At 37.9% G+C, this 26,425-nt stretch overlaps 1 protein-coding gene across 2 annotated transcripts in view; it reads left to right on the forward strand.

The window, feature by feature from the left end:
• LOC114094772 (CD302 antigen) overlaps positions 1-26,425 on the forward strand; it is a 144,708-nt gene that overhangs the window by 2,586 nt on the left and 115,697 nt on the right. For both annotated transcript variants that reach the window (XM_027937955.2, XM_027937956.2), the window contains exons 2-6: positions 2,594-2,965; positions 7,218-7,388; positions 9,676-9,840; positions 18,017-18,127; positions 25,500-25,640. In XM_027937955.2, the coding sequence (XP_027793756.2) occupies positions 2,594-2,965; positions 7,218-7,388; positions 9,676-9,840; positions 18,017-18,127; positions 25,500-25,640 (960 nt within the window). The remainder of the gene's footprint in view (positions 1-2,593; positions 2,966-7,217; positions 7,389-9,675; positions 9,841-18,016; positions 18,128-25,499; positions 25,641-26,425) is intronic.

The following is a 26,425-nucleotide window of genomic DNA, read 5'->3' on the forward strand; positions in this document are numbered from 1 at the left end:
CTAAAAAAATATTTAAAAAAATTCTCTTCCAAAGAATTTTTATAAAGCAAAACTGTCATCAAACTGTACATGCCCAGTACAAGTGAAATTAGAATGACCCCAAGTACCACTAGCAGTAGTGTTACATAATAATATTGTGAGCATCTGTTCAAGAACAATATGTGATGAATTCAGCAAAGGCTAGTAAAACTTGCAAGGATGGGAATGTTGTTATCTGGTGGAAACATAGGATATTAGCTCTAGAAGTGGCTTAGATGTCTTATACTCCACTGCTTTCCTCTGATGTTTAGAGATATGAAGACCCTGGGAGACTAAGTGGTTTCAACAAGTTCTCCCATCTAACTGATAGTTTTAATCTAGGACTTCCAATTCCTTGTTCCACTGGCCTTTCCGCTATACTAAGACTTTTACCTAATCAATTGAATTCTACGAGGGCAGCTTGAAAAACACAGAACTCAAAAAGCAAAAGAAGGCAAAGCTGCCATTTGCCTAGATCACCTGTTTGGGGTCAAGTGTCATAGAGCAGAGTGCCCAGAAAAGAGGATAAGACTACAGGACAGACGAGAGAAAGTTTCCAACAAGGGTGGTGGCCATGCCTCCAGAGGAGCAGACTTCTTTTTTTGTGATAAAATTTCTTATACTTTGGAACCCAGATTTATTTTGAAGAGGTGAGAGAAAATAGTTTGGAAAAAGGTAGATCAGGCATCTGCATAGCTGTTGAATATGTGGGAGAAGGACATTAGAGAAAGTATGAGTGGTCATATCAGAGGAGTACATTTTCCTTTTCTTGTTGACTATTCTCCCCCAACCTGTGATCATCAGAGAGAATGGCCGAGGGATGTCAAAAAAGAAAGAGCAAGAGAGAGATGCTGCTATAACGAGCATACCTAGTTGCAACCCTATGCAATGCTTTAAAATTCAAATTTGAAAGAAGAAATAATTAAAATATTTAAAGATTTTTTTGTTTTGTTTTGTCCCCCCCCCCCCCCCGTGGTTGTTGTTCCTCTTACTGCTCTTATTTAGAACAAAAAAAAAAATTCCACCCAAAGTTAAAAATGTAATCAGATTTTAACTTTATAGTTATTATTTACATTGTGAAATTTCCCCTCAAGTTGCCAGCCCTAGATATGTGAATTTTTAATTCTAAAGCTTGATTTATTTCCAGAAATAGCATTTGGTGTTAGTAAAACCAGTGATTGTGAAGAAGGCATCAAAATGAAAGTGCCTTTTGAGAACCAAATTCTTCAGGTTCTTCTGCTGAATTCTGCTCCATTGATAATGATTGTTGAAGCTTGTCTAAAACATTTCAGCTTTACTTTCATCAACATGATGATGAAAGTATTTGTGCTAAAACTTTAGTTTTTTTCTTTATAAAAGAACTAACCAAATTGTTCAATTATTGTTTATTATAACAGATGTGTATCTTGCCCCACAAACTCGGTGTGTAAAAAACGATGCGTTCCTATCTTATCAGGATAATCTAATTAAATTTGACTCTGTTCCCATTCTGCCAGGCTGTCAGAACTTTAATTGCTGTCATTGTTGGGGTCTTCTTCAGCTCATGATGGTCACCAGGGGAACATTCAGGAAGGCTAATGATTTGATCTTCTGTTCCCACTGGTTACTTCTCAGTTTCCCTTTGTCCAAACATGCTGGAACTTGGTGGCTCAGGTCACTCCTGGAGCTCATGATCCAGTCTTCCCAGGTAATCCACACAGTTAATCCCCCAATGTCTCCTCAGGACCCATAGGGCTGATCACACATTCCCCCATCCTCAGAACCCAGACCTCTTTTATTCCCTCCAGCTCCTTCACCCCACTATTCTGACCTCTTAGAAATCTCCTCTCTGAAACACCTCAATGAATCAGTCTTCCACAGAAGGCTCAAAGGGAAGTGGCCTTTAAGTAAAGACTCCTTTTGTGTGGCCTCACTATCTTGCCATAAAGAGGGGAGCACAGAGGCCTGACTTCATACTTAAACTGGGGAAAGAACTTAAAGTGAGAACAAAGCTTTGATTTCTCATCTACTAGTTTTCCCTGCCGTGCTAGCAAAAGTGTAAAAAGACAGAGTTTGGGTCCCTAATAGACTCAGGATATTTTTCATTGACCACAGACTACCTGTCTAGGTAAGATGAAAACTAAGGAGTTTCTTTATCCTATTCAACAGGATCTGGGTCAGGGTGGGGGGTTCTTTCACGGACTAGCAGGAACAAATACCCAAACTACTCTCGGCTTTACTTGTATTGATTCATTTTATCACATTCACAGTAGAAAATAGGTACTGTGTTACAAATGAGAAAACTGAAGTACTGGTTAAATAATGTGCCCTGATCTCATGGCTGATAAGTAGCAGTAGAGACAGAATATGAGCCCAGGCAGGCTGGTTCTACAGACTGGCTCTACTACACACTGAACTGCCTCTCCAGCCTTCTCTGTCCTTCTTCCTTGTGTTGGACATTACAGTTTATCAAGTTGGGAGGGTGGGAGCAGTCCAGTAGTGCTCAGAACTATCGTCAGCAAGCAGGGAGCAAGACACATTGGCCACATAATTCCAAATCCTGAAATGTCTTTTTTCACTGCCTGTCTTAATCCAGGTAATCATCCATTCACCATCTTCAATGAAAACACAGGCAAGTGCATCAAGCCACTAGTTGGCTGGATAGTAGCAAAGGATTGTGATGGAAGTAAGGACATGTTATGGAAATGGGTATCCCAGCATCGGCTCTTTCATTTGCAATCCCAGAAGTGCCTTGGCCTAAATATTACCAAACCCACGGATTCCTTGAAAATGTTCAGCTGTGATTCCAATGCCATGCTGTGGTGGAAATGTGAGCACCACTCTCTGTATGGTGCTGCCCAGTACAGGTTGGCTCTAAAGGATGGCTATGCCATAGCCAGTACAACCACATCTGATGTCTGGAAGAAAGGAGGCTCTGAGGACAGACTTTGTGACCAGCCTTACCATGGTGAGTACTGGAGAGGGACTTGGAGCCATTTGCTGTTGTGCTTATTAACTGTGACACTGAATATGCACGGTCAAATAAAAATGAAGTCATATGCTGGTAAGGGCAGTGAGCAAGCTATTTGGGTCCAGGCACTGTGAGTTTCATTTTTACCACATACCTGTGAGGTCGGTGGTATCTGACCCACCCCTACCCCTTTATGGGCAAGGCTAGGAGAGGTCAAGTGCCTTTTCAGAGGTCACATAGCCATATTGTAATGAGCCTGGGATATGAAATCTATGTGATGCCTGACTCCTATGATGACATGCTGAACTCTAGGAGAAAGGAAATATTAGATTAATAGGAAACTCTTCCTGCTGATAAAAATTTAATAATGTTGATGTTATAAATGAAAAAAAGAAAAAGAAGTGTATTTTTCCTCGTCTACAGGTTTTGAGACAGTGGGAATTTTTTAAAGTCTCATGTGTGTTTTTCATTTTCATTTTTGGCATGGTTGTCATGTGTTGATGTTTTTATTTATGATTAAACTTTTTAAAAAAATATTTGTATAAGTTCTTGATGGATCTTTGTTTTATTTACTTATTTAGATATGGTGTTGAGAATCAAACCCAGTGTTTCACACATACTAGGCAAGCGCTCTACCACTGAGCCACAACCCCAACCCCTATGATTCAACATTTTAAGAGTAAACTTTTTCTTGGTTGCTTCCAAAAATAAGTATATGAATATTGCCATAGTCTTTGCTCTGAGTCTCAAAATGAATTTCTAAGTTTAGAAAAAATAAGTGGATGTATTTTTTAAACTACTAAATGTGACTAGCTATCACCCAAGCAAATCTTTTTTTATCATGTTGCTGTAAATTATTTGAATGTTGATGTACATATATAAATAATGTGTGTGTGTGTGTGTGTGTGTGTGTATATGTGTATATATATATATATATATATATATATATATATATATATATAAAATCATCTAAATTCTATTATCTTACTCTTGTCCTACTTTTTAATTTCGATTATGATTATGATTATTTTGGTACCAGGAATTGAACCCAAGGGTTAAGAGTCACAAATTTGTAAGATGAGGTGTTTACATGGAAAACAAATTTCTTCAGTAATGTAAGATAAAATAGCTTCAGTGGTTAAAGAGGTTGGCAGGCTTCTGACAGTTGCTTAACCCACCCCTCTTTTATATTTTATTTAGAGACAGGGTTTTGCTGAGGCTGGCTTTGAACTTGAAATCCTTCTGTCTCCGCCTCCCGCAGCCCCTAGGATTACAGGCATGTGCCACATTTTTTTTTTTTTTTAAGTCTCTTGTCCTTTTTAAAAAAACTTACATAGCTTTGCAGAGGTTTTCCCCTTCTCTAAAGCTCTTTTAAATTAAATTTGGCCACAGACTCAGGATAGCAGCTGAGTTCCCCTCTTTCTAGCTAAGGAACTTCTTTCTATTTTCTGGTGAGGATCTAGATATTCTGAGAATGTCTGGTTCCACTATTAATGGAGAAATAATACAGACTTAGAGATTGGGGTTTTCTTTCTCTTCAATCCCCAGCCTTTGAGTAGTTGAACAAATCTGTTTCTGCTAGCCAGAGTCCTCCTAAACTTAAAAGTGGTTACTTAAACTTAAAGCAATTATCAGCTGTAACCCTAGTGACTCTGGAGGCCTAGACAGGAGAATCACAAGTTCAAGGCCAGCCTCAGCAACTTAGCCCTAAGCAACTTAGTGAGACCCTGTCTCAAAATAAAAACCATTTTAAAAGAGGGCTGGGGAGTGTAGCTCAATGGTGAAGTGCCCCTGAGTTCAATCCCCAGTACCAAAAGCAAAACAGGATTTCATTTCCCAAATATAGTGTGTTTATTTCTCCCTTGGCTTTTGCAGTCTAAAAAGATTTTGCTTCTAATATATTAAGATTATTTATAATGTGTCTTAGGTTGCCTCTTCCTTCAACCCCTCTCCTGTTTGAGTTATGTTCATATCAGAGGAAGTTTTAGTGGTATAAAATTTTTGAGTAAACTGCTTTTGACTAGCACTTAGATATTAATTTACATCACAAGCTATCTTGACCTGATCATGTTTGGTGAATCATTCCAAAGAATGGACTTTTGGTGGAGAATTAGCTGTAGAACTGTGTGAACTATCTGAGCTTTTGAGCAACAGCCTGCCAACCTCTTTAACCATTGAAGCTATTTTATCTTACATTACTGAAGAAATTTGTTTTCCATGTAAACACCTCATCTTAGAAATTTGTGACTCTTAAACTAATAAGCTATTGTCTTAAGGATGCTATCACCCTAAAGTCACACATTCAGAGAAGACTCTTCTCAGGAAAGCCTGTCTTGCTAAGAAACCCCATGGATTCAAGAGTTCCCGCCATAGCAAAGTGTGTGGAAATCAAACTCTCAGTGAGCATCCTTTAACTGCCTCGGTGATGGTGGTTTGCTTCTCCAAAGCATTTAGTGACTGGGAGCCCTTTTTTAATTTCTTTTTTAGTTGTATATAGACATAATACCTTTATTTTCTTTCTTTATTTCTATGTGTGAGGCAAGTGCTCTACCGCTGAGCCACAATCCCAGCCCGTGACTTGGAGCTTTTTAATGAAGCTCAGCTTTGAGCTATACTATGTGACTTGAAACCTGAGAGGACAACCATTGGTATCAAAGTTTTGCTTGTATGTCTCTCTCATCAGAGAGCCCAGACTCATCCCCATTGCTCACAGCTGAGTGATTGGACATTTTACTTAACTATTCCACAAAAATGGGATTTCACAAACAAGCATAGTATTACATACTGATCTCTCGGGCTTATGGTAAAGAGCATTTAAAGAAATGATCTTTATTTAAATGTATATGAAAGAACTTTGTATGACAGATATAAAGGTTTTAGAGAAAAAAAAAAACCCATATGCTCCTACAAGTCATAGTCATGGTGTTGGGGAACTGTCCTCTGGGTATTATAATAGAAAGGGAAACGAGTCATGCAATCCTGGGAGTTTTTGGTGTGGTCAGAAACAAACCATATAATAAGCAGAATCCTTATAAAACATAAGGTCAACATACTCTTTAACAGAAGGAACCAATTCAAAGCCATTTATATGATATAGGAAAACAAAACAATGATCCTTAAAAGTTTTTTTTTTTTTTTGCAAAGAAAAGTGCCTAGTACTTTTATTATAATGCTGCTTAATACATTCCAAATTTAAAAAGTTTCACACTTTAGTCAGATGAACACTTGAGAATGATAGAACACTTGAGGATGATAAGGGATGTAGAATCAAATACCATCTTAAGCACACTTTTAAGCAAATCTGTGAGACATTTCAAGGGACCCTAATAGCTTGAGATTTGATGATTATGCTTTATTTAATAGTCTTTATTCGATCTGTTAATGACCAGGGTTTTAAACAAATTGAGAATATAGAAAAAGGTAACAGAAATAGATACAGGGTTAGGTGTCCTATAGAAATACTTTTTCAAGAGAAATATTATTGACCTAAGCATTAAGCACTTCCTGTAGCATTTCCAGGCATATTTGTGGTTGAAATCATTTTTTCAGTACTTCTCTGAGTATTAGGGAAAAATTATTAAAATATTAAGCTAGATCTGCTACCTTGTTGGCCACCAGTTGGTCTCATGACTTCCCTATTAAAGCCAGTTCTTCTTTCTTTTTTAACATAAGTTACTGTGCCTTGCTCTTCCCCAAGAATCTACTCAGGAACCCAGCAGTTCTTCCTTTATTTTCTGAGAACCACAGTCTCAATTCTATCAAGCAGTGGGTTGTTTGTCCATCTAACTTCATAAGTAGTTCCAAAGTCCATACACACCCTCTATGATGCTAAGATATTTTTCTGCTAAGATATTTACACTTAAGTAAAAAAAAATGAAGGTGAATTTTATCTCAGTCATGGTACACTTTTGATAAAGTACTCTGCCACCCATAGTAGAGTGACCCTTAAGCCAGGATCTTTTAGTGCTTTGTCACACAAAAGAATCCTTACACAGATTATTTTACCAAATTCTGCATTTGTGAATGCAGAAACTAAGCTTACCCACAGTCATAGAGGGGACCCCAGTCTTCAAGCCCAAACGTGAACAGTCAGCATCATGCTCTTTCCTCTCTGTGCACCCCATTCAGATATTGTATTCCCATAAATGAAAACAGCCATTTCTTTAGAAACAATTGTAGGTATTAGCTAACCAAAAGTGATTATCCAGTTTTCAATTCTCCTTTCCTCAACTTCCTCCTCAACCCACAGAGGTGTATACCAGAGATGGGAATTCCTATGGAAGACCTTGTGAATTTCCATTCCTAATTGATGGGACATGGCATCATGACTGCATTCTTGATGATGACCACAATGGACCATGGTGTGCCACCACTTTACATTATAAATATGACCAAAAGTGGGGCATCTGCTTAATACCAGGTATGTGTGGGCTGGTGAACTTTATGAATGGAAAGAAGAGTGCCATTTATATGAGGTAAAAAGGAGAAGCAAGATGTCAAGATGACTCAAAAGTGCAACAAATATTATCCTAGATAAGGAGTATATATTTATAAGAAAAAAGAGTAGTAAAATGTAGCTTTGAATTTACTTTCGGAAGCAGGTCAAGAAGAGAGCCAAGACAGCTTATAAAGTGAAAGATACCAGAGCAGGGAAGCATAGTTTTCAAGTTCCCGGTTAATGCTGATGATTTGACCTTGTGAACCTCACTTTAGAATTACTTACCTAGGTCAAGGCTCAGGCGTTTCAACACCAAGAATATACTGAAATATAAAAATCCAATATTTGCTCCAGTTGTAATTGATAACTAACTGTAGTTTAGGGAAGGAATTTCAAATGTTAAAGGTAGCTTAGAGGTTATCTAGTGCAAACCCCTATTTCTCAGGTGAGAGGCAGCAAGCCCAGGCTGAAGGAAGGGCCTGTCAGGGTCAGACCACATTCATGTGGAGCCTGGTGGAGAATTCAGGATTCCTAATCCTCATTCTCTAGCATATACACCCCACTCTATTTGATGCCTTGCCTGGGATGTGTCTCAGTGCCTTAGCCTGATGGGTCCCAGGGGTGGGAGGGGTTGTTATTGAATTTATATGCCTTCCAGAGCTACTTTTTATGAAAGAAGCAATACTGTGAGTTTTCTTAACCCCAAGGATTGCTAAGCCACAGAGGTAGTATTGCACGGCAAACACACTGCCACCCCACTGGCAGCAGGTTCTGGATTTACAATCAGAGGGCTTCAGTGGCAATAATGAACCTTTAGACAATGTTCTTACAAATTTTTCCTATTTTGTTTTCACCAAATGTCACAACCTTTGTTGCTGTGGAGGTCATAGGAAAGTGTCTGAGGAGGCAAAGTGTGCCATTCAAAGAGCAACAAAAGGGATTGGTGCTTTGACTGTAGCTCTGCCACAAACATCTGTAGGTCTTTGTTCCCCTCTGAAATGAGGGCATCAACAAGAGGATCTCAAGGGCCTTTTCAGCACATAGGTGCACGAGGCTGCCATCTGATGTATAATATGGGAAGCCCTTTGGAAAGCCCCCCAAGTGGAGCCTGGGATACACATCACACAGCCTACACTGTTTTTTCCCCTCTTGTTGGGAGCACATGAGAGACTCTAAGTATTTTTTCGAACTAGTTGTCTCAACACCTATATATTCTTTTTTTTTTTAAATATTTATTTTTAGTTTTCAGCAGACACAACATCTATGTTCGTATGTGGTGCTGAGGATCGAACCTGGGCCGCACGCATGCCAGGCGAGCGCGCTACCGCTTGAGCCACATCCCCAGCCCTCACCACCTATATATTCATCCAGAAAACAGCTTGAAGTTTCTTTGTCTGAAAATATACATTACTTTATATATTTTTAAAAATATATATTTATTTGTAGATGAACACACAGTATCTTTATTTATTTTTATGTGGTGCTGAGGATCGAACCCAATGCCTCACACATGCTAGGCAAGCACTTTACCACTGAGCTACAGCCCAAGCCCCTACTTTGTATATTTACTAAAGAATATATGATGTACATTTAAAAAAACACATACATATTTCTATACCTATATATGTAATATAAATGTGCATATATAAAGTGAATTATATGATATTGAATATTTCATATATAACAAATTACATAATATTAATTATTTCATATATAGTGAAACACATAATATTAATTATATCATATATTCAACCATCTGCTAAAATATTAAGAACAATCTTGGACTTAGTTTCCAAAATAAGAGTCCATATTTATGGACTGTGTTCCATATCTTAGCCATTTAAATGGCATGTCTGTGTATACACTTGAATACTCAGTGGTTTCTCTATAGGTCGTGAGCAAACACTCTACCATCTCCCACCATGTTCCAGTGAGCTTGTTTTCCCTTAGCTGAGCATTCCACACCTGTACACGTTAAGACTCCCACCTTCAAGCACAGGACAAGCAGGAACACAGGTGAAAACATGGCATTGTAGCTGATAGGGGACAAAGGGACAGTGGCAGCTTTCATCAACCTGAATATTTGCTGTCCTCTGACTTCAATTTCATTATACCAAAAAATCAAAATATGGTCTAAACAAGCAATGGCAGCCTCCACTTTGGCACATCCTAAGAGTAAGCAAATTGAATTGCAGTATTGTAAGCAGACCAAGGAATAGAAAATGTTATGCCTTTACTTTATGATCACTAAGTAATCTTTTATCAACAGAAAATGGCTGTGAAGGTAATTGGCAAAAGAATGAGCAGATTGGAAGTTGCTACCAGTTTAATAATCAGGCAACTCTTTCTTGGAAAGAAGCTTACATTTCGTGTCAGAGTCAAGGAGCTGACTTAATGAGCATCAGCAGTGCAGCTGAATTAACTTACCTCCAAGGTAGGTTTGACTTGCATGTTGCAGAGAAAATTGTTGAAATTGTGAAGACACTTCCTCCTTCTACTTTCATATCCAGGTGTGTTGTTTTATGTGTATCTTTTCTGTCTTCTTTTGGGATTTAAACTTTAACACGGAAGTTGCCAAACTACTGAATGTAAACATATTCCATGTATTGAGAATGCATGTTGAGATGGAGACTAAAGAGAGATTGATACTTAGAAAACAGGGTAGAAGATTAAACTGCTACCTTAACCTAAGCAAAAGGATTTGAAAAAGTGAACAATAAGCTCTTTGAACACTGAAAAGTAGAAAATTCAAGGAAGGTAAGCAGATGGTTGGATCCTACTATATGGCCTCAGTAAAAAATCCTCACATTCAAGTGGAGAAATACAGTCCTCGAGGAGAAACAAAGAGAGTTTTAAGAAATCTTAAAGTGGATATAACACAGATGTATAGAATGGATAGAATTTTGTTTTGTTTATAGGATGGTAGTGGTAATTTTTAAATTTTTAATTATGAAAATTTAAATTATATAGGTAAGAACACAAAACTAAAAGAGATCATTTATTCTTTCATATGAATTTCAGGAACACCTTGTTAATTTCAGTGAAAACCCTATGAAGATTTTCCATTGGAATTGTGTTGAATCAGATTAATTAGGATTAGTCTGTCTCTAGATGAAGTCTTCTCATTTATAAAAATGGCATTTCTTTTCTCTTTAGGTCTTCTTTTATGTACCCAGTAAGATTCTGTAAATTTTCCCATCATACTCTTGAAAAAAAAAGCTAATAAACAGAAATTTTTACATTATTTTTTAAATCAGAAAAAATCTAAGTTTCTCAGTTTTAATAATTTATTCTCTGAATGAAAAAATAATGATAACAATGTTCTAGCACATATTACTAAATTGTTTTCAGACATTATCTTATTTAATGCTGTATAGGAGCCCTAAGAGGCTAGTATTATTACTATGCTCATTTTGCAGATGAGGAATGTGAGGATCATAAAGGAAGTGTATTTTGTTCAAAGTCACTTACAAATACATAGCACAACCTAAATTTGAATAGTCTGACTTGAAAACAAATTGTATTGGGTGTTCACCTTTTAGAAGACTGTAAGTTCTTTGTAAGCAGAGGTAGGTTATTGTTTTACTTTGGCACAAAACTATAAGCCTTACTGGCATATAGTAAACAAATATCTATTTACTAAGTATTTCAGGTGAATCCTGTCCCTGTGTTATAATGAATATAAATATTTGAATAAATGCTAACAATGAACAAGGCTTTTTCTCCAAAGAAGTTAATCATCAGTACACCCCAGCAAGTATCTTTATCATCAGATCAGGAAATTGGTATTTAGAAAAAACATACCCAATATCACATAGCTAAGAAATATCAGAATTAGGATTTGAATGTCAACATATGGAACCACAGAGCCCTTAGTTTTTTACTATAATACTTACACTATATATATATATATATATATATATATATATATATATATATATATATATATATCTTTATTTTTTTTTATCATTGAAAGTCCACTAGTCTTTTTTCATGCTTTTTGCCTAAAGCTTTATCCAGACCTCCTTTCTTACTTAGAACTTTATCCTTTTCTTTTATTGTCTGGGAGTTGAATAATCAGAACTTTAGAATAAAAATCTGTCAAATAAGCCTAATCGGTCAGTGTTTGGCAGTGGAATTCTATTACAGACTTCACTAAAGCCTTACAAAAAATATCATTGAGAATCAAAAGGGCCACTAAAGTTAAGCCTCCTAGAGTATTGACTTTGGGAAAGTGATGACTTCAGTGAAGGAAGAAAGTATAAAGAGTGACTCTCACCATCCTACCAAACGTCTGATGATGCAGTTGGAACAAGGAATGTTGTGTTGAGTCTTTATGCATCACGTTTCTTTGCTAACTTGCACAGAAGTGCAGTAGTTCTGTGAAAAACCTTAATGTCCCCCAACCCAGCAGTTACTCCCCGTAGTTTATGGATATCAGTAAATTTATAAGTATATCTGTTTCTAATGTTCCAAGCTCCTCTTCTAGCATGAGAGCTAAATAGCTTATCAATAGGACTAATTATAATTGCTGGTTTCCCCAAGACCCTGGAAAAAGCTGGACTTTAACATCTAAATCTCAAGCATCCAAAGTAGTTTCTATTAAGAATCCCTTTAGGGCTGGGGTTGTGGCTCAGTGTTAGAGTGCTCGCCAGCACATGTGAGGGCCTGAGTTCAATCCTCAGCACTACATAAAAATAAACAAATAAAATAAAGGTATTGGTGTCCAACAACAACTAAAAAAAATAAACAAATAAATATTTTAAAAAAAGAATCCCTTTATAGGGAAGAAGGGAGGAAAAGGAAAGGTTCTGGAGAATGAGATTGATCAAATTATGTAATGTGCTTGTAGGAATATGGCCTAATGAATCCCACTAATATGTGTAATTTTAATACACTGATAAAAATAAGCTTAAAAAAAGAATCCCTTTATTGCACACAGTCGTTTGTTAACATTGAACTAGAAGTAATGAGGCCAACAAATGTGAATCAGAGATTCCGTAACCAAAGTGCTTGATCTACTTGGGGAGATAAGAGTTGTTGCTATGCAGAGCATATATAATGGAGTATGTTGTTCCCAAACAACTTTTGACTTTGGTAGATAATGGTGGGGTGAGACTAGGGAATCAACTGCCAGAAAAAAATGCAGAAGCACCCCCATTGAAGTTAAGTCTCATGCAGTCTAAAAGACTTTTCTTTTAGACTTAATTTTGTTTTGGTTTTATTTTATGAATACACATTCTCCAGGGATAATATATTTGGTTTCTTTGTGCTCATCGGATTTTGCTGGGACTCAGATTTTCCATATCTCTGGCCTTGCCAGGACCTGTAACCAACATATTTATGCTACTACATAAGAGAACCCAAGAATCCCCAGAGCAGGAACAGCACACTTCCATTCTTCCTAATTTGCCTCCACCCCAGGGGTTATTCACCTTACACCACTGTGACCAGTGCCCCAATGCTAGGACACTTCTAGATTAGGGCCCCTGCTGGTTATAGCTTTTCTGATGCATTATAAGAGTTTTTTTTTGGTTCTTTTCAGACACATGACTATTATCAGGCCAGTCTCTCATTGTGGGAAAAGGAATAGAAGTGTACTCAGGTCTGAAACAGTGGAACAGTTTTTCTGGAACAGTTAAGAAATAGCCACCTCATAATGTACAGATTGAGAGAAAAAATTTTTCTCGCCTGCATCTTGCACAGGCAAGATAAACTGTGTTCTCCTGCATGTAGTGAGTTGGCTGCAAAATATTGCAAAAAATCACATGACACAGAAATAATTTTGAGAGATCAAAGGCAGGACAGCTCTGCGACCTTAAGTGTTCTGCTTCCACACTGGAAGAAGAGAGAGTGAGCCTGTGTTTTTTATTTTTATATAAGGGATATACAAAGGCTTTTCCATAGAATATTCTTCACCAAATAAGGCAGGGGGTGGGCTGTCCAAGTCCAATGGGTAATGCTCAACTCCAGAGCTACAGAGCAGCCTCTATAGCCTAGTGAAGACTGAGGTCACGGCGCTTTGGGTAATAAGCCACAAAATGACTTGCAATGCCAGACCAAAATCTCCTTGGCTTCAAGGCTGAGTAGAGGCTATGCTAATAGCTCAGAGGTGGCCTCCCACCTATTTGCAAACTATATATCTCAGAAAGGGTTAGTATCCATAACTTATAAGGAGTTTAAACAACTCAATAGCCAAAACAAACAAAAAACCCAATAATTGATTAAAATGGGGTAAAGGACAGATACAGTGGCACATGCTTACAATCCCAGCAGCTCAGGAGACTGAGGCAGGAGGATCATGAGTTCACTGCCAGCCTCAGTAACTTAATGAGGTCCTAAGCAACTTAGCGAGACCCTGTCTTAAAATAAGAAATTTAAAATGCCTGCGATGTGGCTCACTGATTAAATGCCCCTGGTTTTAATCCCCGGCATGAAGAAAAAAAATGGGCTAAAGACCTAAACAGAGCCAAGCATGATGGTGCACGCCTGTAATCCCAGCAATTTGGGAGGCTGAGGCAAAGGATCATGAGTTCAAAACTAGCCTCCACAACTTAGCAAAGTCCTAAGCAGCTTAGCAATACCCTGTCACCAAAAAAATAGTCATCCACAAATGACATACAGATAGCCAAAAGACATATATAAATGCTCAACATCACTAGCCATCAGGGAAATGCAAATCAAAACCAGAGTGAGACCTCACATCTGTTACAATGGCTATTATCAAAAAGACAAAGGAGGACAAATGCTGGTGAGGATGTAGAGAAAGGAGAATACACTATTAAGGATGTAAATTAGCATAGTCATTATGGTAAAAGGCATGGAGGTACCTGAAAATATTAAAAAATAGAACTCTCTAGCAATCCCACTGCTGAGTAGATAGCCAAAGGAAATGATATCAGTATGTCACAGAGAGATCTGCTCCCCTGTGCTGATCACAGCACTGTTCACAGTGGCCAAAACATGGAATCAGCCTACATGTCTATCAGTGGATGAAATGGATAAAGGAAATGTGTTACTTATACACACTGAAATACTATTCAGTCACCAAAAGGATGGAGTCCTGTCATTGGTGACACTGTGGATGAGCCTGTAGGACATTTTGTTAAGTGCAGTAAGTCAGCCACAGAAAGCCAAATGCCACATGCTCTCACTCATATGTGCACTCTAAAAGAGTCTCTCATAGAAATAAAAAGTAGAATAGTGATTACTAAAGGCTAAAGAGAGCAGTGGGGAGGTAGGGAGATGGGGGACGGAAAGATTGGTCAATGGGTTCAAAGTTACAGTTAAGAGAGATAAGTTCTGGTGTTCTGTTGCACAGTAGGGTGACTGAAGTTGACAACTATGTATTGAATATATCCAACTAGGTAGAGGGGTCTGGCTAGGGGTTGTGGGTTGTGGCTCAGATAACTCCAAAGCCTTTCAGCCTTCTCCTCAAGCGCTTGTCTAGCATGCATGAGGCACTGGATTCAATCCCCAGCACCACATAAAAATAGAAAACAAACAAAATAAAGGTATTATGTCCGTCTACAACTAAAAAAATAAAAAAATAGAGAGGATTTGGAATGTTCTTATCACAGGAAAAGATAAATGTTTAAGGTTGTGATTATGCTATCTACCCTGATGGTATATTTACATGATACATACATGTATCAAAATATCACATTGAGCCTGGCATGGTGGCATGCACCTGAAATCGCAGTGACTTGAGAGGCTGAAGCTTGCAAGTTTGAGGCCAACCTCAGCAAATTAACTAGACCCTGTCTCAAAAATAAAATAAATATATGAATAAATAAAAAGGCTGGAGAATGTAGCTCAGTGGTAGATTGCCCCAGGTTCAATTCCGGTAACACACACACACACACACACACACACACACACATACACACACACACAAAATATGTACAACTAGTATATGTCAATTAAAAACAAATTAAAGGTCTGGGGTTGTGGCTCAGCAGTAGAGCACTCACCTAGCACGTGCGAGGCCCTGGGTTCAATTCTCAGCACCACATAAAAAAATAAATAAAATAAAGGTATTGTGTCCATCTACAACTAAAAAATGAATATTAAAAAAAAGAGAGAAAAAAATACCTACTTTAGTGGACACCCATTTGATTTAGGTATGAGATTTTATGCTAGCAATCTGTCTTTTAATGGCAAAGGTCGGGGTAGGTACAGTCTCAAGTTGATCAATGTCTTATCTGGACTGTGTGTGGAATAAAAACTCTAGCTTCAGATTGTCCAAGCCATATAATAAATCTCTATTCTTTATAATTACCCTACCAGTACTTTTAGAATTTATCCATTTCTCATTGTCATGCATAGAGCAATAGACACCTTAAGTAAATTTGTGTTTGCCAATACTATCACATTTTTAAAATCCTGATTCCAGTGAAGTCATCAGTACAAATCACCAAGACTACACTATATTGAAGCAGATCAGGAGCACATCTGTGTCACAAAATCCCATGATGTAAATGTGTACTTGCCATATGCAGATAAGTGAGAGGAGTGTTCAGAGGGAGCGACTGCTTCCTGTTGGAGGATATTGGAACAGACTTCGTGGAAGGCATGGAATTGAATTTGGGATGAATAGGAAGGATTTGTCCTCCATACTGTCCCCAGTAGAAACCAATGAAAGGAATTCAGAATACCAGGGTTGTGATTCAGTGTGGAGTACCAGAAATATGTCAGTTTCCAGAACCTCCGAGGAATGTTGGAAAATCCATTGCATTTATTAATAGGGAAAATTTTATATTAGATTAAATCTTCACAGTCTTTGTATGCCAGTGTGGGCAGCCCTTGCATATGCTTATAGAGAAGGTTAAAGAGAAGGATAACTCCAAAGCCTTTCAGCCTTCTGCTCAAGGCATCTACCCCAGTATTCACCTTCTCCTTCCTTATTAGAATATCCTAACCATCTGCTTCTTTGAGAAAAGAGAGACAAACCTTTTTGCATTTCCCCATCCGATCTCACATTTGCTTCTCGGTAGAGCAATGATTAAGGCTCTGTCCTCACCATCATCTTCCCAGGCTCCTCCCATCACTTCAACCCAGCAATATCTGGGCTACTGCTCTTGGTCTCTTTGCTCTTTCTTCTCTATCCAGGAAATCTATTCCACTCTCTTGGTTTTAGTTCCAGGGAAGTCCTTCTTTAGGCATTAGGGTTCTGACATCCTCAGCAAAGATTATGTGTAGTCAGCAGTGTCCTTGAAAGCCCTTAAAAGTGTGGATGGGTTTTCTATATGCAAATCACACAGAGTGTATGTGTGTATGTGTGTGTGTATCATGAATATGATAACTATGTATGTGTATATATGTATAATATGTATATATAATACTTATCGCATATATTACAATATTATATATATATATTGTATATATATCTATAATGCAGATATATCTATAACAAATCATACATAATTTCCTGGGAGTAATTAAAAACCACTAGCAAGTGTTTTACTGCTGAAAACAAATTCAAAAAATTTATAAAGATTTCAACCTTTATAAAGCTCTTCCTGTTGGTCAGCATCATGTTTGTTATTGAGAGACCATTTCATCCATTGCTGTATCTCTTCTACTTGGCCTTCAATTTATTTTTTAGTCTTCTTTCATGTATTGATGAGATCTTGACAGGTTTCTGAATAATGCTGTTGGCTTCCTTGATAGTGGTGGAAATCCTTACAATCATTCACATGATCTTTTTCCAACACACAAGGACCCATACAAGCATGATTACATCTGTGTTTCATGGGTGTGTGCACGTTGAATGGCATATCAGCAATCAGCCTCACTATGCTTCTATTTCTCTTTTTTGTTGATGATATCTGGTTGTCAAATAATAAATTTGAATGATGTAGTCTACTCTTGTACACACATGATTGTGTTTGTGTGTATGTGATCTGGTTGTCAAATAATAAATTTGAATAATGTATGTCCACTCTTGTGCACACATGGGTGTGTGTGTGTGTGTGTGTGTGTGTGTGTGTGTGTGTGACTCTTCTGTTTCTCTAGCCTAAATGTTCTCTTGGACTCCAGAGCCATATACTCGATACCCTGTGAAATACCTCGATACCCTGTGAAATACAATCCTATACATATTTCTGACCCACTCCAAAATGGTTCACCATGTGGAGGATCTGTATGTTTCCTTCTTTTAGATTAAAATTTTTATAAGGGAAATAATAGCTGGAAAATAATATGTACTTACTGAATCACACTATCAATCTAGAATGAAATCAGATCTTCAAAACCTAGATATACATGAGAAACTGCTTTTGATAAGTATTCTAAATCAGTACAAGAGAGTTAAAAATAGACTGTGAAACAGCTACTCTAAGAAGTCTGTTTTTACCTTAGAAGAAGGGAGTTGGACAAGATAACAGGAAGCAGAATTGAGGAACTTACCAGCCCTTGACCTTTTCCACGGTCTGAGGCTCTGTTGTCTATCAACATCACTCATCTTTGTTGCCTAGACATTCTCCTACCTGGATTACTGATACAATCAAAGCCTTCAGGAGGTTTGCTATTTATTGAAATCTAATCTGAGTTGGAGAATAATAACCCAAATAATTTTATCACTTTTTAAAATTATATAATTTTTACAGGACAAGAAGGCATTGCTAGAATGTTCTGGATTGGATTAAATCAGCTGTACTCAGCTAGAGGCTGGGAATGGTCAGATCACAAGCCATTAAGCTTTCTCAACTGGGACTCAGGTAATTGTTCTTCCCCCACCCATTTTGCCTATAGAGCAAAAGCTTCAGAAAACAAGGGCTTCTCACTCTCTGAGATCTTTTAAAAGTTTCAAGAACTGATAAATCTTGTGATTACTTCTCAGATTTTTTTTCCCCCTAAACCAGAGTAGAATGAGAACCACCACTTGGCCAGGAACCATACTGGGTCCCTTAGGGGTCTTGACATGTCCATGACTTGCCCATGTTGTGTCCATCTACAACTTAACTCTAATGCAGAAATATTCCCTTATATTTCAAATCCTTGGGGTCTCCCCATTCTGGCACCCAAGTACTAATAGCATAATGGCTATAATTTATTATAAATAAATAACACAAGGAAAATTTTATAATGATTAAAACCCTGTTTAGCCAAAAAAATCTTTTTCCCCCAAAGGAAGAATGAGGTACCTTTTTAAAAATAAAATATGACAAATGAAAAACCTAAAAGTGAGGCAGACCTGCGACCGACCGGCGGAGCAGGCCCAGCGGCCCACCGGCGTGGTGGACACATCACCCCAATTGGAGGAGGGGCGGAGCAGAGCCACCGCCCGGCCTGCAAGGTAGGCAGACCTGCGACCCACCGGCGGAGCAGGCCCAGCGGCCTGCCGGCGGGGTGGACACATCACCCCAATTGGAGGAGGGGCAGAGCATAGCCACCTCCCGCGCCTGCAAGGTAGGCAGACCTGCGACCGACCTGCAGAACAGGCCCAGCGGCCCGCCGGCATGGTAGACACATCACCCCAATTGGAGGAGAGGCAGAGCCGCCGCCCGCGCCTGCAAGGTAAGCAGACCTGCGACCGACCGGCAGAACAGGCCCAGGGACCCGCCGGTGTGGTAGACACATCACCCCAATTGGAGGAAGGGCCCAGCTGCCGCCCACAAGGTAGGCAGACTGTGCATCCCGGAGAAGGGGCCCAGCAGCCCGCCAGCCTAGTTGAAAGATCACCCCAATTGGAGGAGGGGCACAGCCGCCACCTGCGCCTGCAAGGTACGCAGACCTGCAACCTGGAGAACAGGCTCAGCGGCCCGCCAGCGTGGTAGACAGATCATCTCTATTGGAGGAGGGGCCCAGCCGTTGCTCACAAGGTAGGCAGACCACGTGACCTGGAGAAGGGGCTCAGTGGCCTGCCGGTGTGATAGACAGATCACCCCAATTGGAGGAGGAGCACAGCCGCCACCCGCCCCTGCAAGGGAGACTTTGCAACTATACAAGAGCAATATAAATATATAGGGGGAAAATTCAATAACACAACAGTTTCACCAAGCAGAAAGACACGCGAGCAGTATGGAAAGACAAGGAAAGAAAGGACCACAAGCAATGCAGGTCAACTCAAATTTAGAAGAGGTAATAGCTGCAGCAGATGGAATGTCAGATAAAGAATTCAGGATTTACATGATTCAGATGATCTGGAGTCTCAAGGAAGACATTAGACAGCAAAATCAGATAATGAAAGATCATTTCAACAATGAATTACATAAACAAATCCAAGAAGCAAAAGATCAACTATACAGAGAGATAGAGGTTATAAAAAACAAACAAACAGAAATCCTAGAAATGCAGGAAGCAATAAACCAACTTAAAAACTCAAATGAGAATACTACCAGCAGAGTAGAACACTTAGAAGATAGAACATCAGACAATGAAGACAAAGTATTTCAACTTGAAAAGAACATAGACAGCTCAGCGAGACTGTTAAGAAACCATGAGCAGAACATCCAAGAAATATGGGATAACATAAAGAGACCAAACTTAAGAGTCATTGGGATACAGGAAGGTATAGAGGTCCAAACCAAAGGAATGAGCAATCTGTTCAACGAAATAATACGAGAAAACTTCCCAGACTTCAGGAATGAGCCAGAATCCCAAATCCTAGAAGCCTACAAGATGCCGAATGTGCAAAATCATAAGAGGTCCACACCTAGACACATTATAATGAAGATGCCCAACATACAGAATAAGGAGAGAATTTTAAAAGCTTCAAGAGAAAGGAAGCAGATTACATTTAGGGGTAAACCAATCAGGATAACAGCTGATCTCTCAACACAGACTCTGAAAGCTAGAAGATCCTGGATCAAAATATTTCAAACGCTGAAAGAAAATGGGTTCCAACCAAGAATTGTGTATCCAGCAAAATTAAGCTTCAGGATGGAAGATGAATTTAAAACCTTCCACAATAAACAAAAGTTAAAAGAATTTGCAGCTAGAAAACCATCTCTTCAAAACATCCTTGGAAAAACACTACAGGAAGAAGAAATGGAAAATAACAATGAAAACCAACAGTGGGAGGTAGTACAGTAAAGGGAAAAAATAATGAAAGAGGAAAAACAAACTATGTTAAGTAACATAAATAAACAAATATGGCTGGAAGAACAATCCATATCTCAATAATAACCCTAAATGTTAATGGCTTAAACTCACCAATTAAGAGACACAGGCTAGTAGAATGGATCACAAAACAAGACCCAACAATATGCTGCCTACAGGAGATGCATTTGATAGGAAAAGACATACATAGACTGAAGGTCAAAGGTTGGGAAAAATCATATCACTCATATGGACTTTGGAAACAAGCAGGAGTGTCCATACTCATATCAAATAAAATAGATTTCAATACAAAGTTAATCAAAAGGCATAAAGAGGGACACTACATACTGCTCAAGGGAACCATACACCATCAAGACATAACAATCATAAATATATATGCTCCAAACAATGGTGCAGCTATGTTCATCAAACAAACTCTTCTCAAGTTCAAGAGTCTAATAGACCACCATACCATAATCATGGGAGACTTCAACACACCTCTCTCGCCACTGGGCAGAACTTCCAAACAAAAGTTGAATAAGGAAACTATAGAACTCAATAACACAATTAATAACCTAGACTTAATTGACATATATAGAGTATACCACCCAACATCAAGCAGTTACACTTTTTTCTCAGCAGCACATGGATCCTTCTCAAAAATAGATCATATATTATGTCACAGGGCAACTCTTAGACATTATAAAGGAGTAGAGATAATACCATGCATCTTATCTGATCATACTGAAATGAAACTGGAAATCAACGATAAAAGAAGGAAGGAAAAATCATGCATCACTTGGAGAATGAACAATAGGTTACTGAATGATCAATGGGTTATAGAAGACATCAAGGAGGAAATTAAAAAATTCTTAGAGATAAATGAAAACACAGACACAACATATCGGAATCTGTGGGACACATTGAAAGCAGTTCAAAGAGGTCAATTCATTGCCTGGAGTTCATTCCTTAAAAAAAGAAAAAACCAACAAATAAATGATCTCACACTTCATCTCAAAATCCTAGAAAAAGAAGAGCAAAAAAAACAGCAAAAGAAGTAGAAGGCAAGAAATAATTAAAATCAGAGCTGAAATTAATGAAATCGAAACAAAAGAAACAATTGAAAAAACTGACAAAACTAAAAGTTGGTTCTTTGAAAAAATAAACAAAATCAACAGACCCTTAGCCATGCTAGCGAAGAGAAGAGGAGAGAGAACTAAAATTACTAGCATACGGGATGAAAAAGGCAATATCACAACAGACACTTCAGAAATACAGAAGATAATTAGAAATTATTTTGAATCCTTATACTCCAATAAAATAGAAGATAGTGAAGGCATCGATAAATTTCTTAAGTCATATGATCTACCCAGGTTGAGTCAGGAGGATATAGACAACCTAAACAGACCAATATCAATTGAGGAAATAGAAGAAGCCATCAAAAGACTACCAACTAAGAAAAGCCCAGGACCGGATGGGTATACAGCAGAGTTTTACAAAATCTTTAAAGAAGAACTTATACCAATACTTTTCAAGATATTCCAGGAAGTAGAGAAAGAGGGAGAACTTCCACATTCATTCTACGAGGCCAATATCACCCTGATTCCTAAACCAGGCAAAGACACTTCAAAGAAAGAAAACTACAGACCAATATCTGTAATGAATCTAGATGCAAAAATTGTCAATAAAATTCTGGTGAATCAGATTCAAAAACATATCAAAAAAATTGTGCACCATGATCAAGTAGGATTCATCCCTGGGATGCAAGGCTGGTTCAATATACGGAAATCAATAAATGTTATTCACCACATCAATAGACTTAAAGATAAGAACCATATGATCATCTCGATAGATGCAGAAAAAGCATTCGACAAAGTACAGCATCCCTTCATGTTCAAAACTCTAGAAAAACTAGGGATAACAGGAACATACCTCAATATTGTAAAAGCTATCTATGCTAAGCCTCAGGCTAGCATCATTCTGAATGGAGAAAAATTGAAGGCATTCCCTTAAAATCTGGAACAAGACAGGGATGCCCTCTCTCATCACTTCTGTTCAATATAGTTCTCGAAACACTGGCCAGAGCAATTAGACAAATCAAAGAAATTAAAGGCATAAAAATAGGAACAGAAGAACTTAAATTATCACTATTTGCAGAAGACATGATTCTATACCTAGCAGACCCAAAAGGGTCTACAAAGAAATTATTAGAGCTAATAAATGAATTCAGCAAAGTGGCAGGATATAAAATCAACACGCATAAATCAAAGGCATTCCTGTATATCAGCGACAAATCCTCTGAAATGGAAATGAGGACAACCACTCCATTCACAATACCCTCAAAAAAAATAAAATACTTGGGAATCAACCTAACAAAAGTGGTGAAAGACTTATACGATGAAAACTACAGAACCCTAAAGTGAGAAATAGAAGAAGATCTTAGAAGATGGAAAAATATACCCTGTTCATGGATAGGCAGAACTAACATCATCAAAATGGCGATATTACCAAAAGTTCTCTATAGGTTTAATGCAATGCCAATCAAAATCCCAACGGCATTTCTTGTAGAAATAGAGAAAGCAATCATGAAATTCATATGGAAAAATAAAAGACCCAGAATAGCAAAAACAATGCTAAGCAGGAAGTGTGAATCAGGCGGTATAGCGATACCAGACTTCAAACTATACTACAGAGCAATAGTAACAAAAACAGCATGGTACTGGTACCAAAACAGGCGGGTGGACCAATGGTACAGAATAGAGGACACAGAAACCAATCCACAAAACTACAACTATCTTATATTTGATAAAGGGGCTAAAAGCATGCAATGGAGGAAGGAGAGCATCTTCAACAAATGGTGCTGGGAAAACTGGAAATCCATATGCAACAAAATGAAACTGAATCCCTTTCTCTCGCCATGCACAAAAGTTAACTCAAAATGGATCAAGGAGCTTGATATCAAATCAGAGACACGCCGTCTGATAGAAGAAAAAGTTGGCTACGATCTACATACTGTGGGGTTGGGCTCCAAATTCCTCAATAGGACACCCATAGCACAAGAGTTAATAACTAGAATCAACAAATGGGACTTACTCAAACTAAAACTTTTTTTCTCAGCAAAAGAAACAATATGAGAGGTAAATAGGGAGCCTATACCCTGGGAACAAATCTTTACTCCTCACACTTCAGATAGAGCCCTAATATCCAGAGTATACAAAGAACTCAAAATATTAAACAATAAGAAAACAAATAACCCAATCAACAAATGGGCCAAGGACCTGAACAGACACTTCTCAGAGGAGGACATACAATCAATTAACAAGTACATGAAAAAATGCTCACCATCCCTAGCAGTCAGAGAAATGCAAATCAAAACCACCCTAAGATACCATCTCACTCCAGTAAGATTGGCAGCCATTATGAAGTCAAACAACAACAAGTGCTGGCGAGGATGTGGGGAAAAGGGTACACTTGTACATTGCTGGTGGGACTGCAGATTGGTGCAGCCAATTTGGAAAGCAGTATGGAGATTTCTTGGAAAGCTGGGAATGGAGCCACCATTTGACCCAGCTATTCCCCTTCTTGGTCTATTCCCTAAAGACCTAAAAAGAGCATACTACAGGGACACTGCTACATCGATGTTCATAGCAGCACAGTTCACAATAGCAAGACTGTGGAACCAACCTAGATGCCCTCCAATAGACGAATGGATAAAATAATGTGGCATTTATACACAATGGAGTGTTACTCTGCATTAAAAAATGACAAAATCATAGAATTTGCAGGGAAATGGATGGCATTAGAGCAGATTATGCTAAGTGAAGCTAGCCAATCCCTAAAAAACAAATGCCAAATGTCTTCTTTGATATAAGGAGAGTAACTAAGAACAGAGTAGGGAGGAAGAGCATGAGAAGAAGATTAACATTAAACAGGGATGAGAGGTGGGAGGGAAAGGGAGAGAGAAGGGAAATTGCATGGAAATGGAAGGAGACCCTCAGGGTTATTCAAAATTACAAACAAGAGGAAGTGAGGGGAAAGGGAAAAAAAAAACAAGGGGGAGAAATGAATTACAGTAGATGGGGTAGAGAGAGAAGAGGGGAGGGGAGGGGAGGGGAGGGGAGGGGAGGGGGGATAGTAGAGGATAGGAAAGGCAGCAGAATACAACAGACACTAGTATGGCAATATGTAAATCAGTGGATATGTAACCAATGTGATTCTGCAATCTGTATACAGGGTAAAAATGGGAGTTCATAACCCACTTGAATCAAAGTGTGAAATATGATATGTCAAGAACTATGTAATGTTTTGAACAACCAACAAGAAAAATTTAAAAAAAAGAAAAGGAAAACCTAAAGGTTAACATTAATTTCAGTACAAAACATTCTGTTCATATATAAGGAAAATGGGTTAAGTACTTAAGTGTCACTTTAGTTAACTAAATTTTCTCATTTCTAATGAATTAACAACCTATTGTCTTTAAGTATAATTTAATCTTTTTAAATAATATATATATATATATATATATATATATATATATATATATATATATTTATAATAAATAAATTAGTAGTGGCACTAATGATCAAACCTCGGGTCTTGCATATGCTAGGCAAGCATTCTATCATTGAGTTACACCCAATCCTTAATTTATTTTTTTAAATTTTTAATTTAAGGTCTTAAAGGCATTACAAAATCATAGATTAATATTTTCATCATATAATAAATATAGATTAGCAATAAATATTTATTAGAGATTATCAGCCACAAGATATATGGCAAAAATTTTTATTCTTAGTGACAAGATTGGTTTTTATTTTTGTGTTTTAAATTAGCTATAATATGTTAGAATATCCACCCCCTCACTTGTATTTTAAAAGAAAGAAAAGTTGTATACATTAATATCCATTTTATACAATTCAATTTAATTAAAATTTTAACTAAATGATGAATTCTCATAAAGGCAGAAAATGTAATGTGAAATATTTTTTCTAACCACCACCCTGATTCTAACCTTGTTCTTCTAACTCTTTGAAAATCCTACTTTTTAAGATATGCCAAAAGTACAAATAATAGGTGGATCAAGCTGTGCCGGAATGGATGCCGAGTCTGGTCTGTGGCAGAGTATTTCCTGTGAAGCTCAACTATCATACGTCTGCAAGAAACCATTAAATAATACTGTGGAGTTAACAGGTATCTTCCTCAGTTGCTCTTACAAATAAATCTTAAAGCTGCAATTTTGTGAGGTCAAGTGAAATCTGTCTCAGATACTTATCTCCACCTTTCCTTCATCTGATACTGCCAATATAGGAAAGTATTTAATTTTTGACCCTATCATTAGATATTACCAACTGCATATGAAAAAATCTGTAGTTGAGGCAATGAAGAATATCAAGTAAAAATATGTATATGCCCATTAGATGGCAGAGGTATTTATTTTTATTTTTTGGTACTGGGGATTGAACTCAGGGGCACTCTACCACTGAGACATATCCCCAGCCCTATTTTGTATTTTATTTAGAGAACAGGGTCTCTGAGTTGCTCAGCACCTTGCCATTGCTGAGTCTGGCTTTAAACTCAAGATTCTCCTGTCTCAGTCTCCTGAGCCTCTGGGATTACAGGTATGCTTGCCACCACACCCAGCTGGGATATTCTTGATAGGAAGTGTATTTCTGCTCACGGATCACTCTTGTTCCTCTAGAACAGTAGTTCTCAAATGTGGTGCCCAGACCAAGCACAGTGGCATCACCTTTGCCATTAGAAATACAGATTGCAGGGCTTACCCAGATTTACTGAATCAGAAACTGTAGGCATGGTGTCTAGGAATCTATGTTCTTGTTTTGTTTTGTTTTGTTTTTAAATATTTTTTAGTTTTAGTTGGACACAATATCTTTATTTATCTTTATGTGGTGCTGAGGATTGAACCCAGGGCCTCACCCATGCTAGGCAAGCGCTCTACCACTGAGCCATAACCCCAG

This window comes from Marmota flaviventris, chromosome 11 (assembly GCF_047511675.1).
Source record: "Marmota flaviventris isolate mMarFla1 chromosome 11, mMarFla1.hap1, whole genome shotgun sequence".
Classification (NCBI taxonomy): domain Eukaryota; kingdom Metazoa; phylum Chordata; class Mammalia; order Rodentia; family Sciuridae; genus Marmota; species Marmota flaviventris.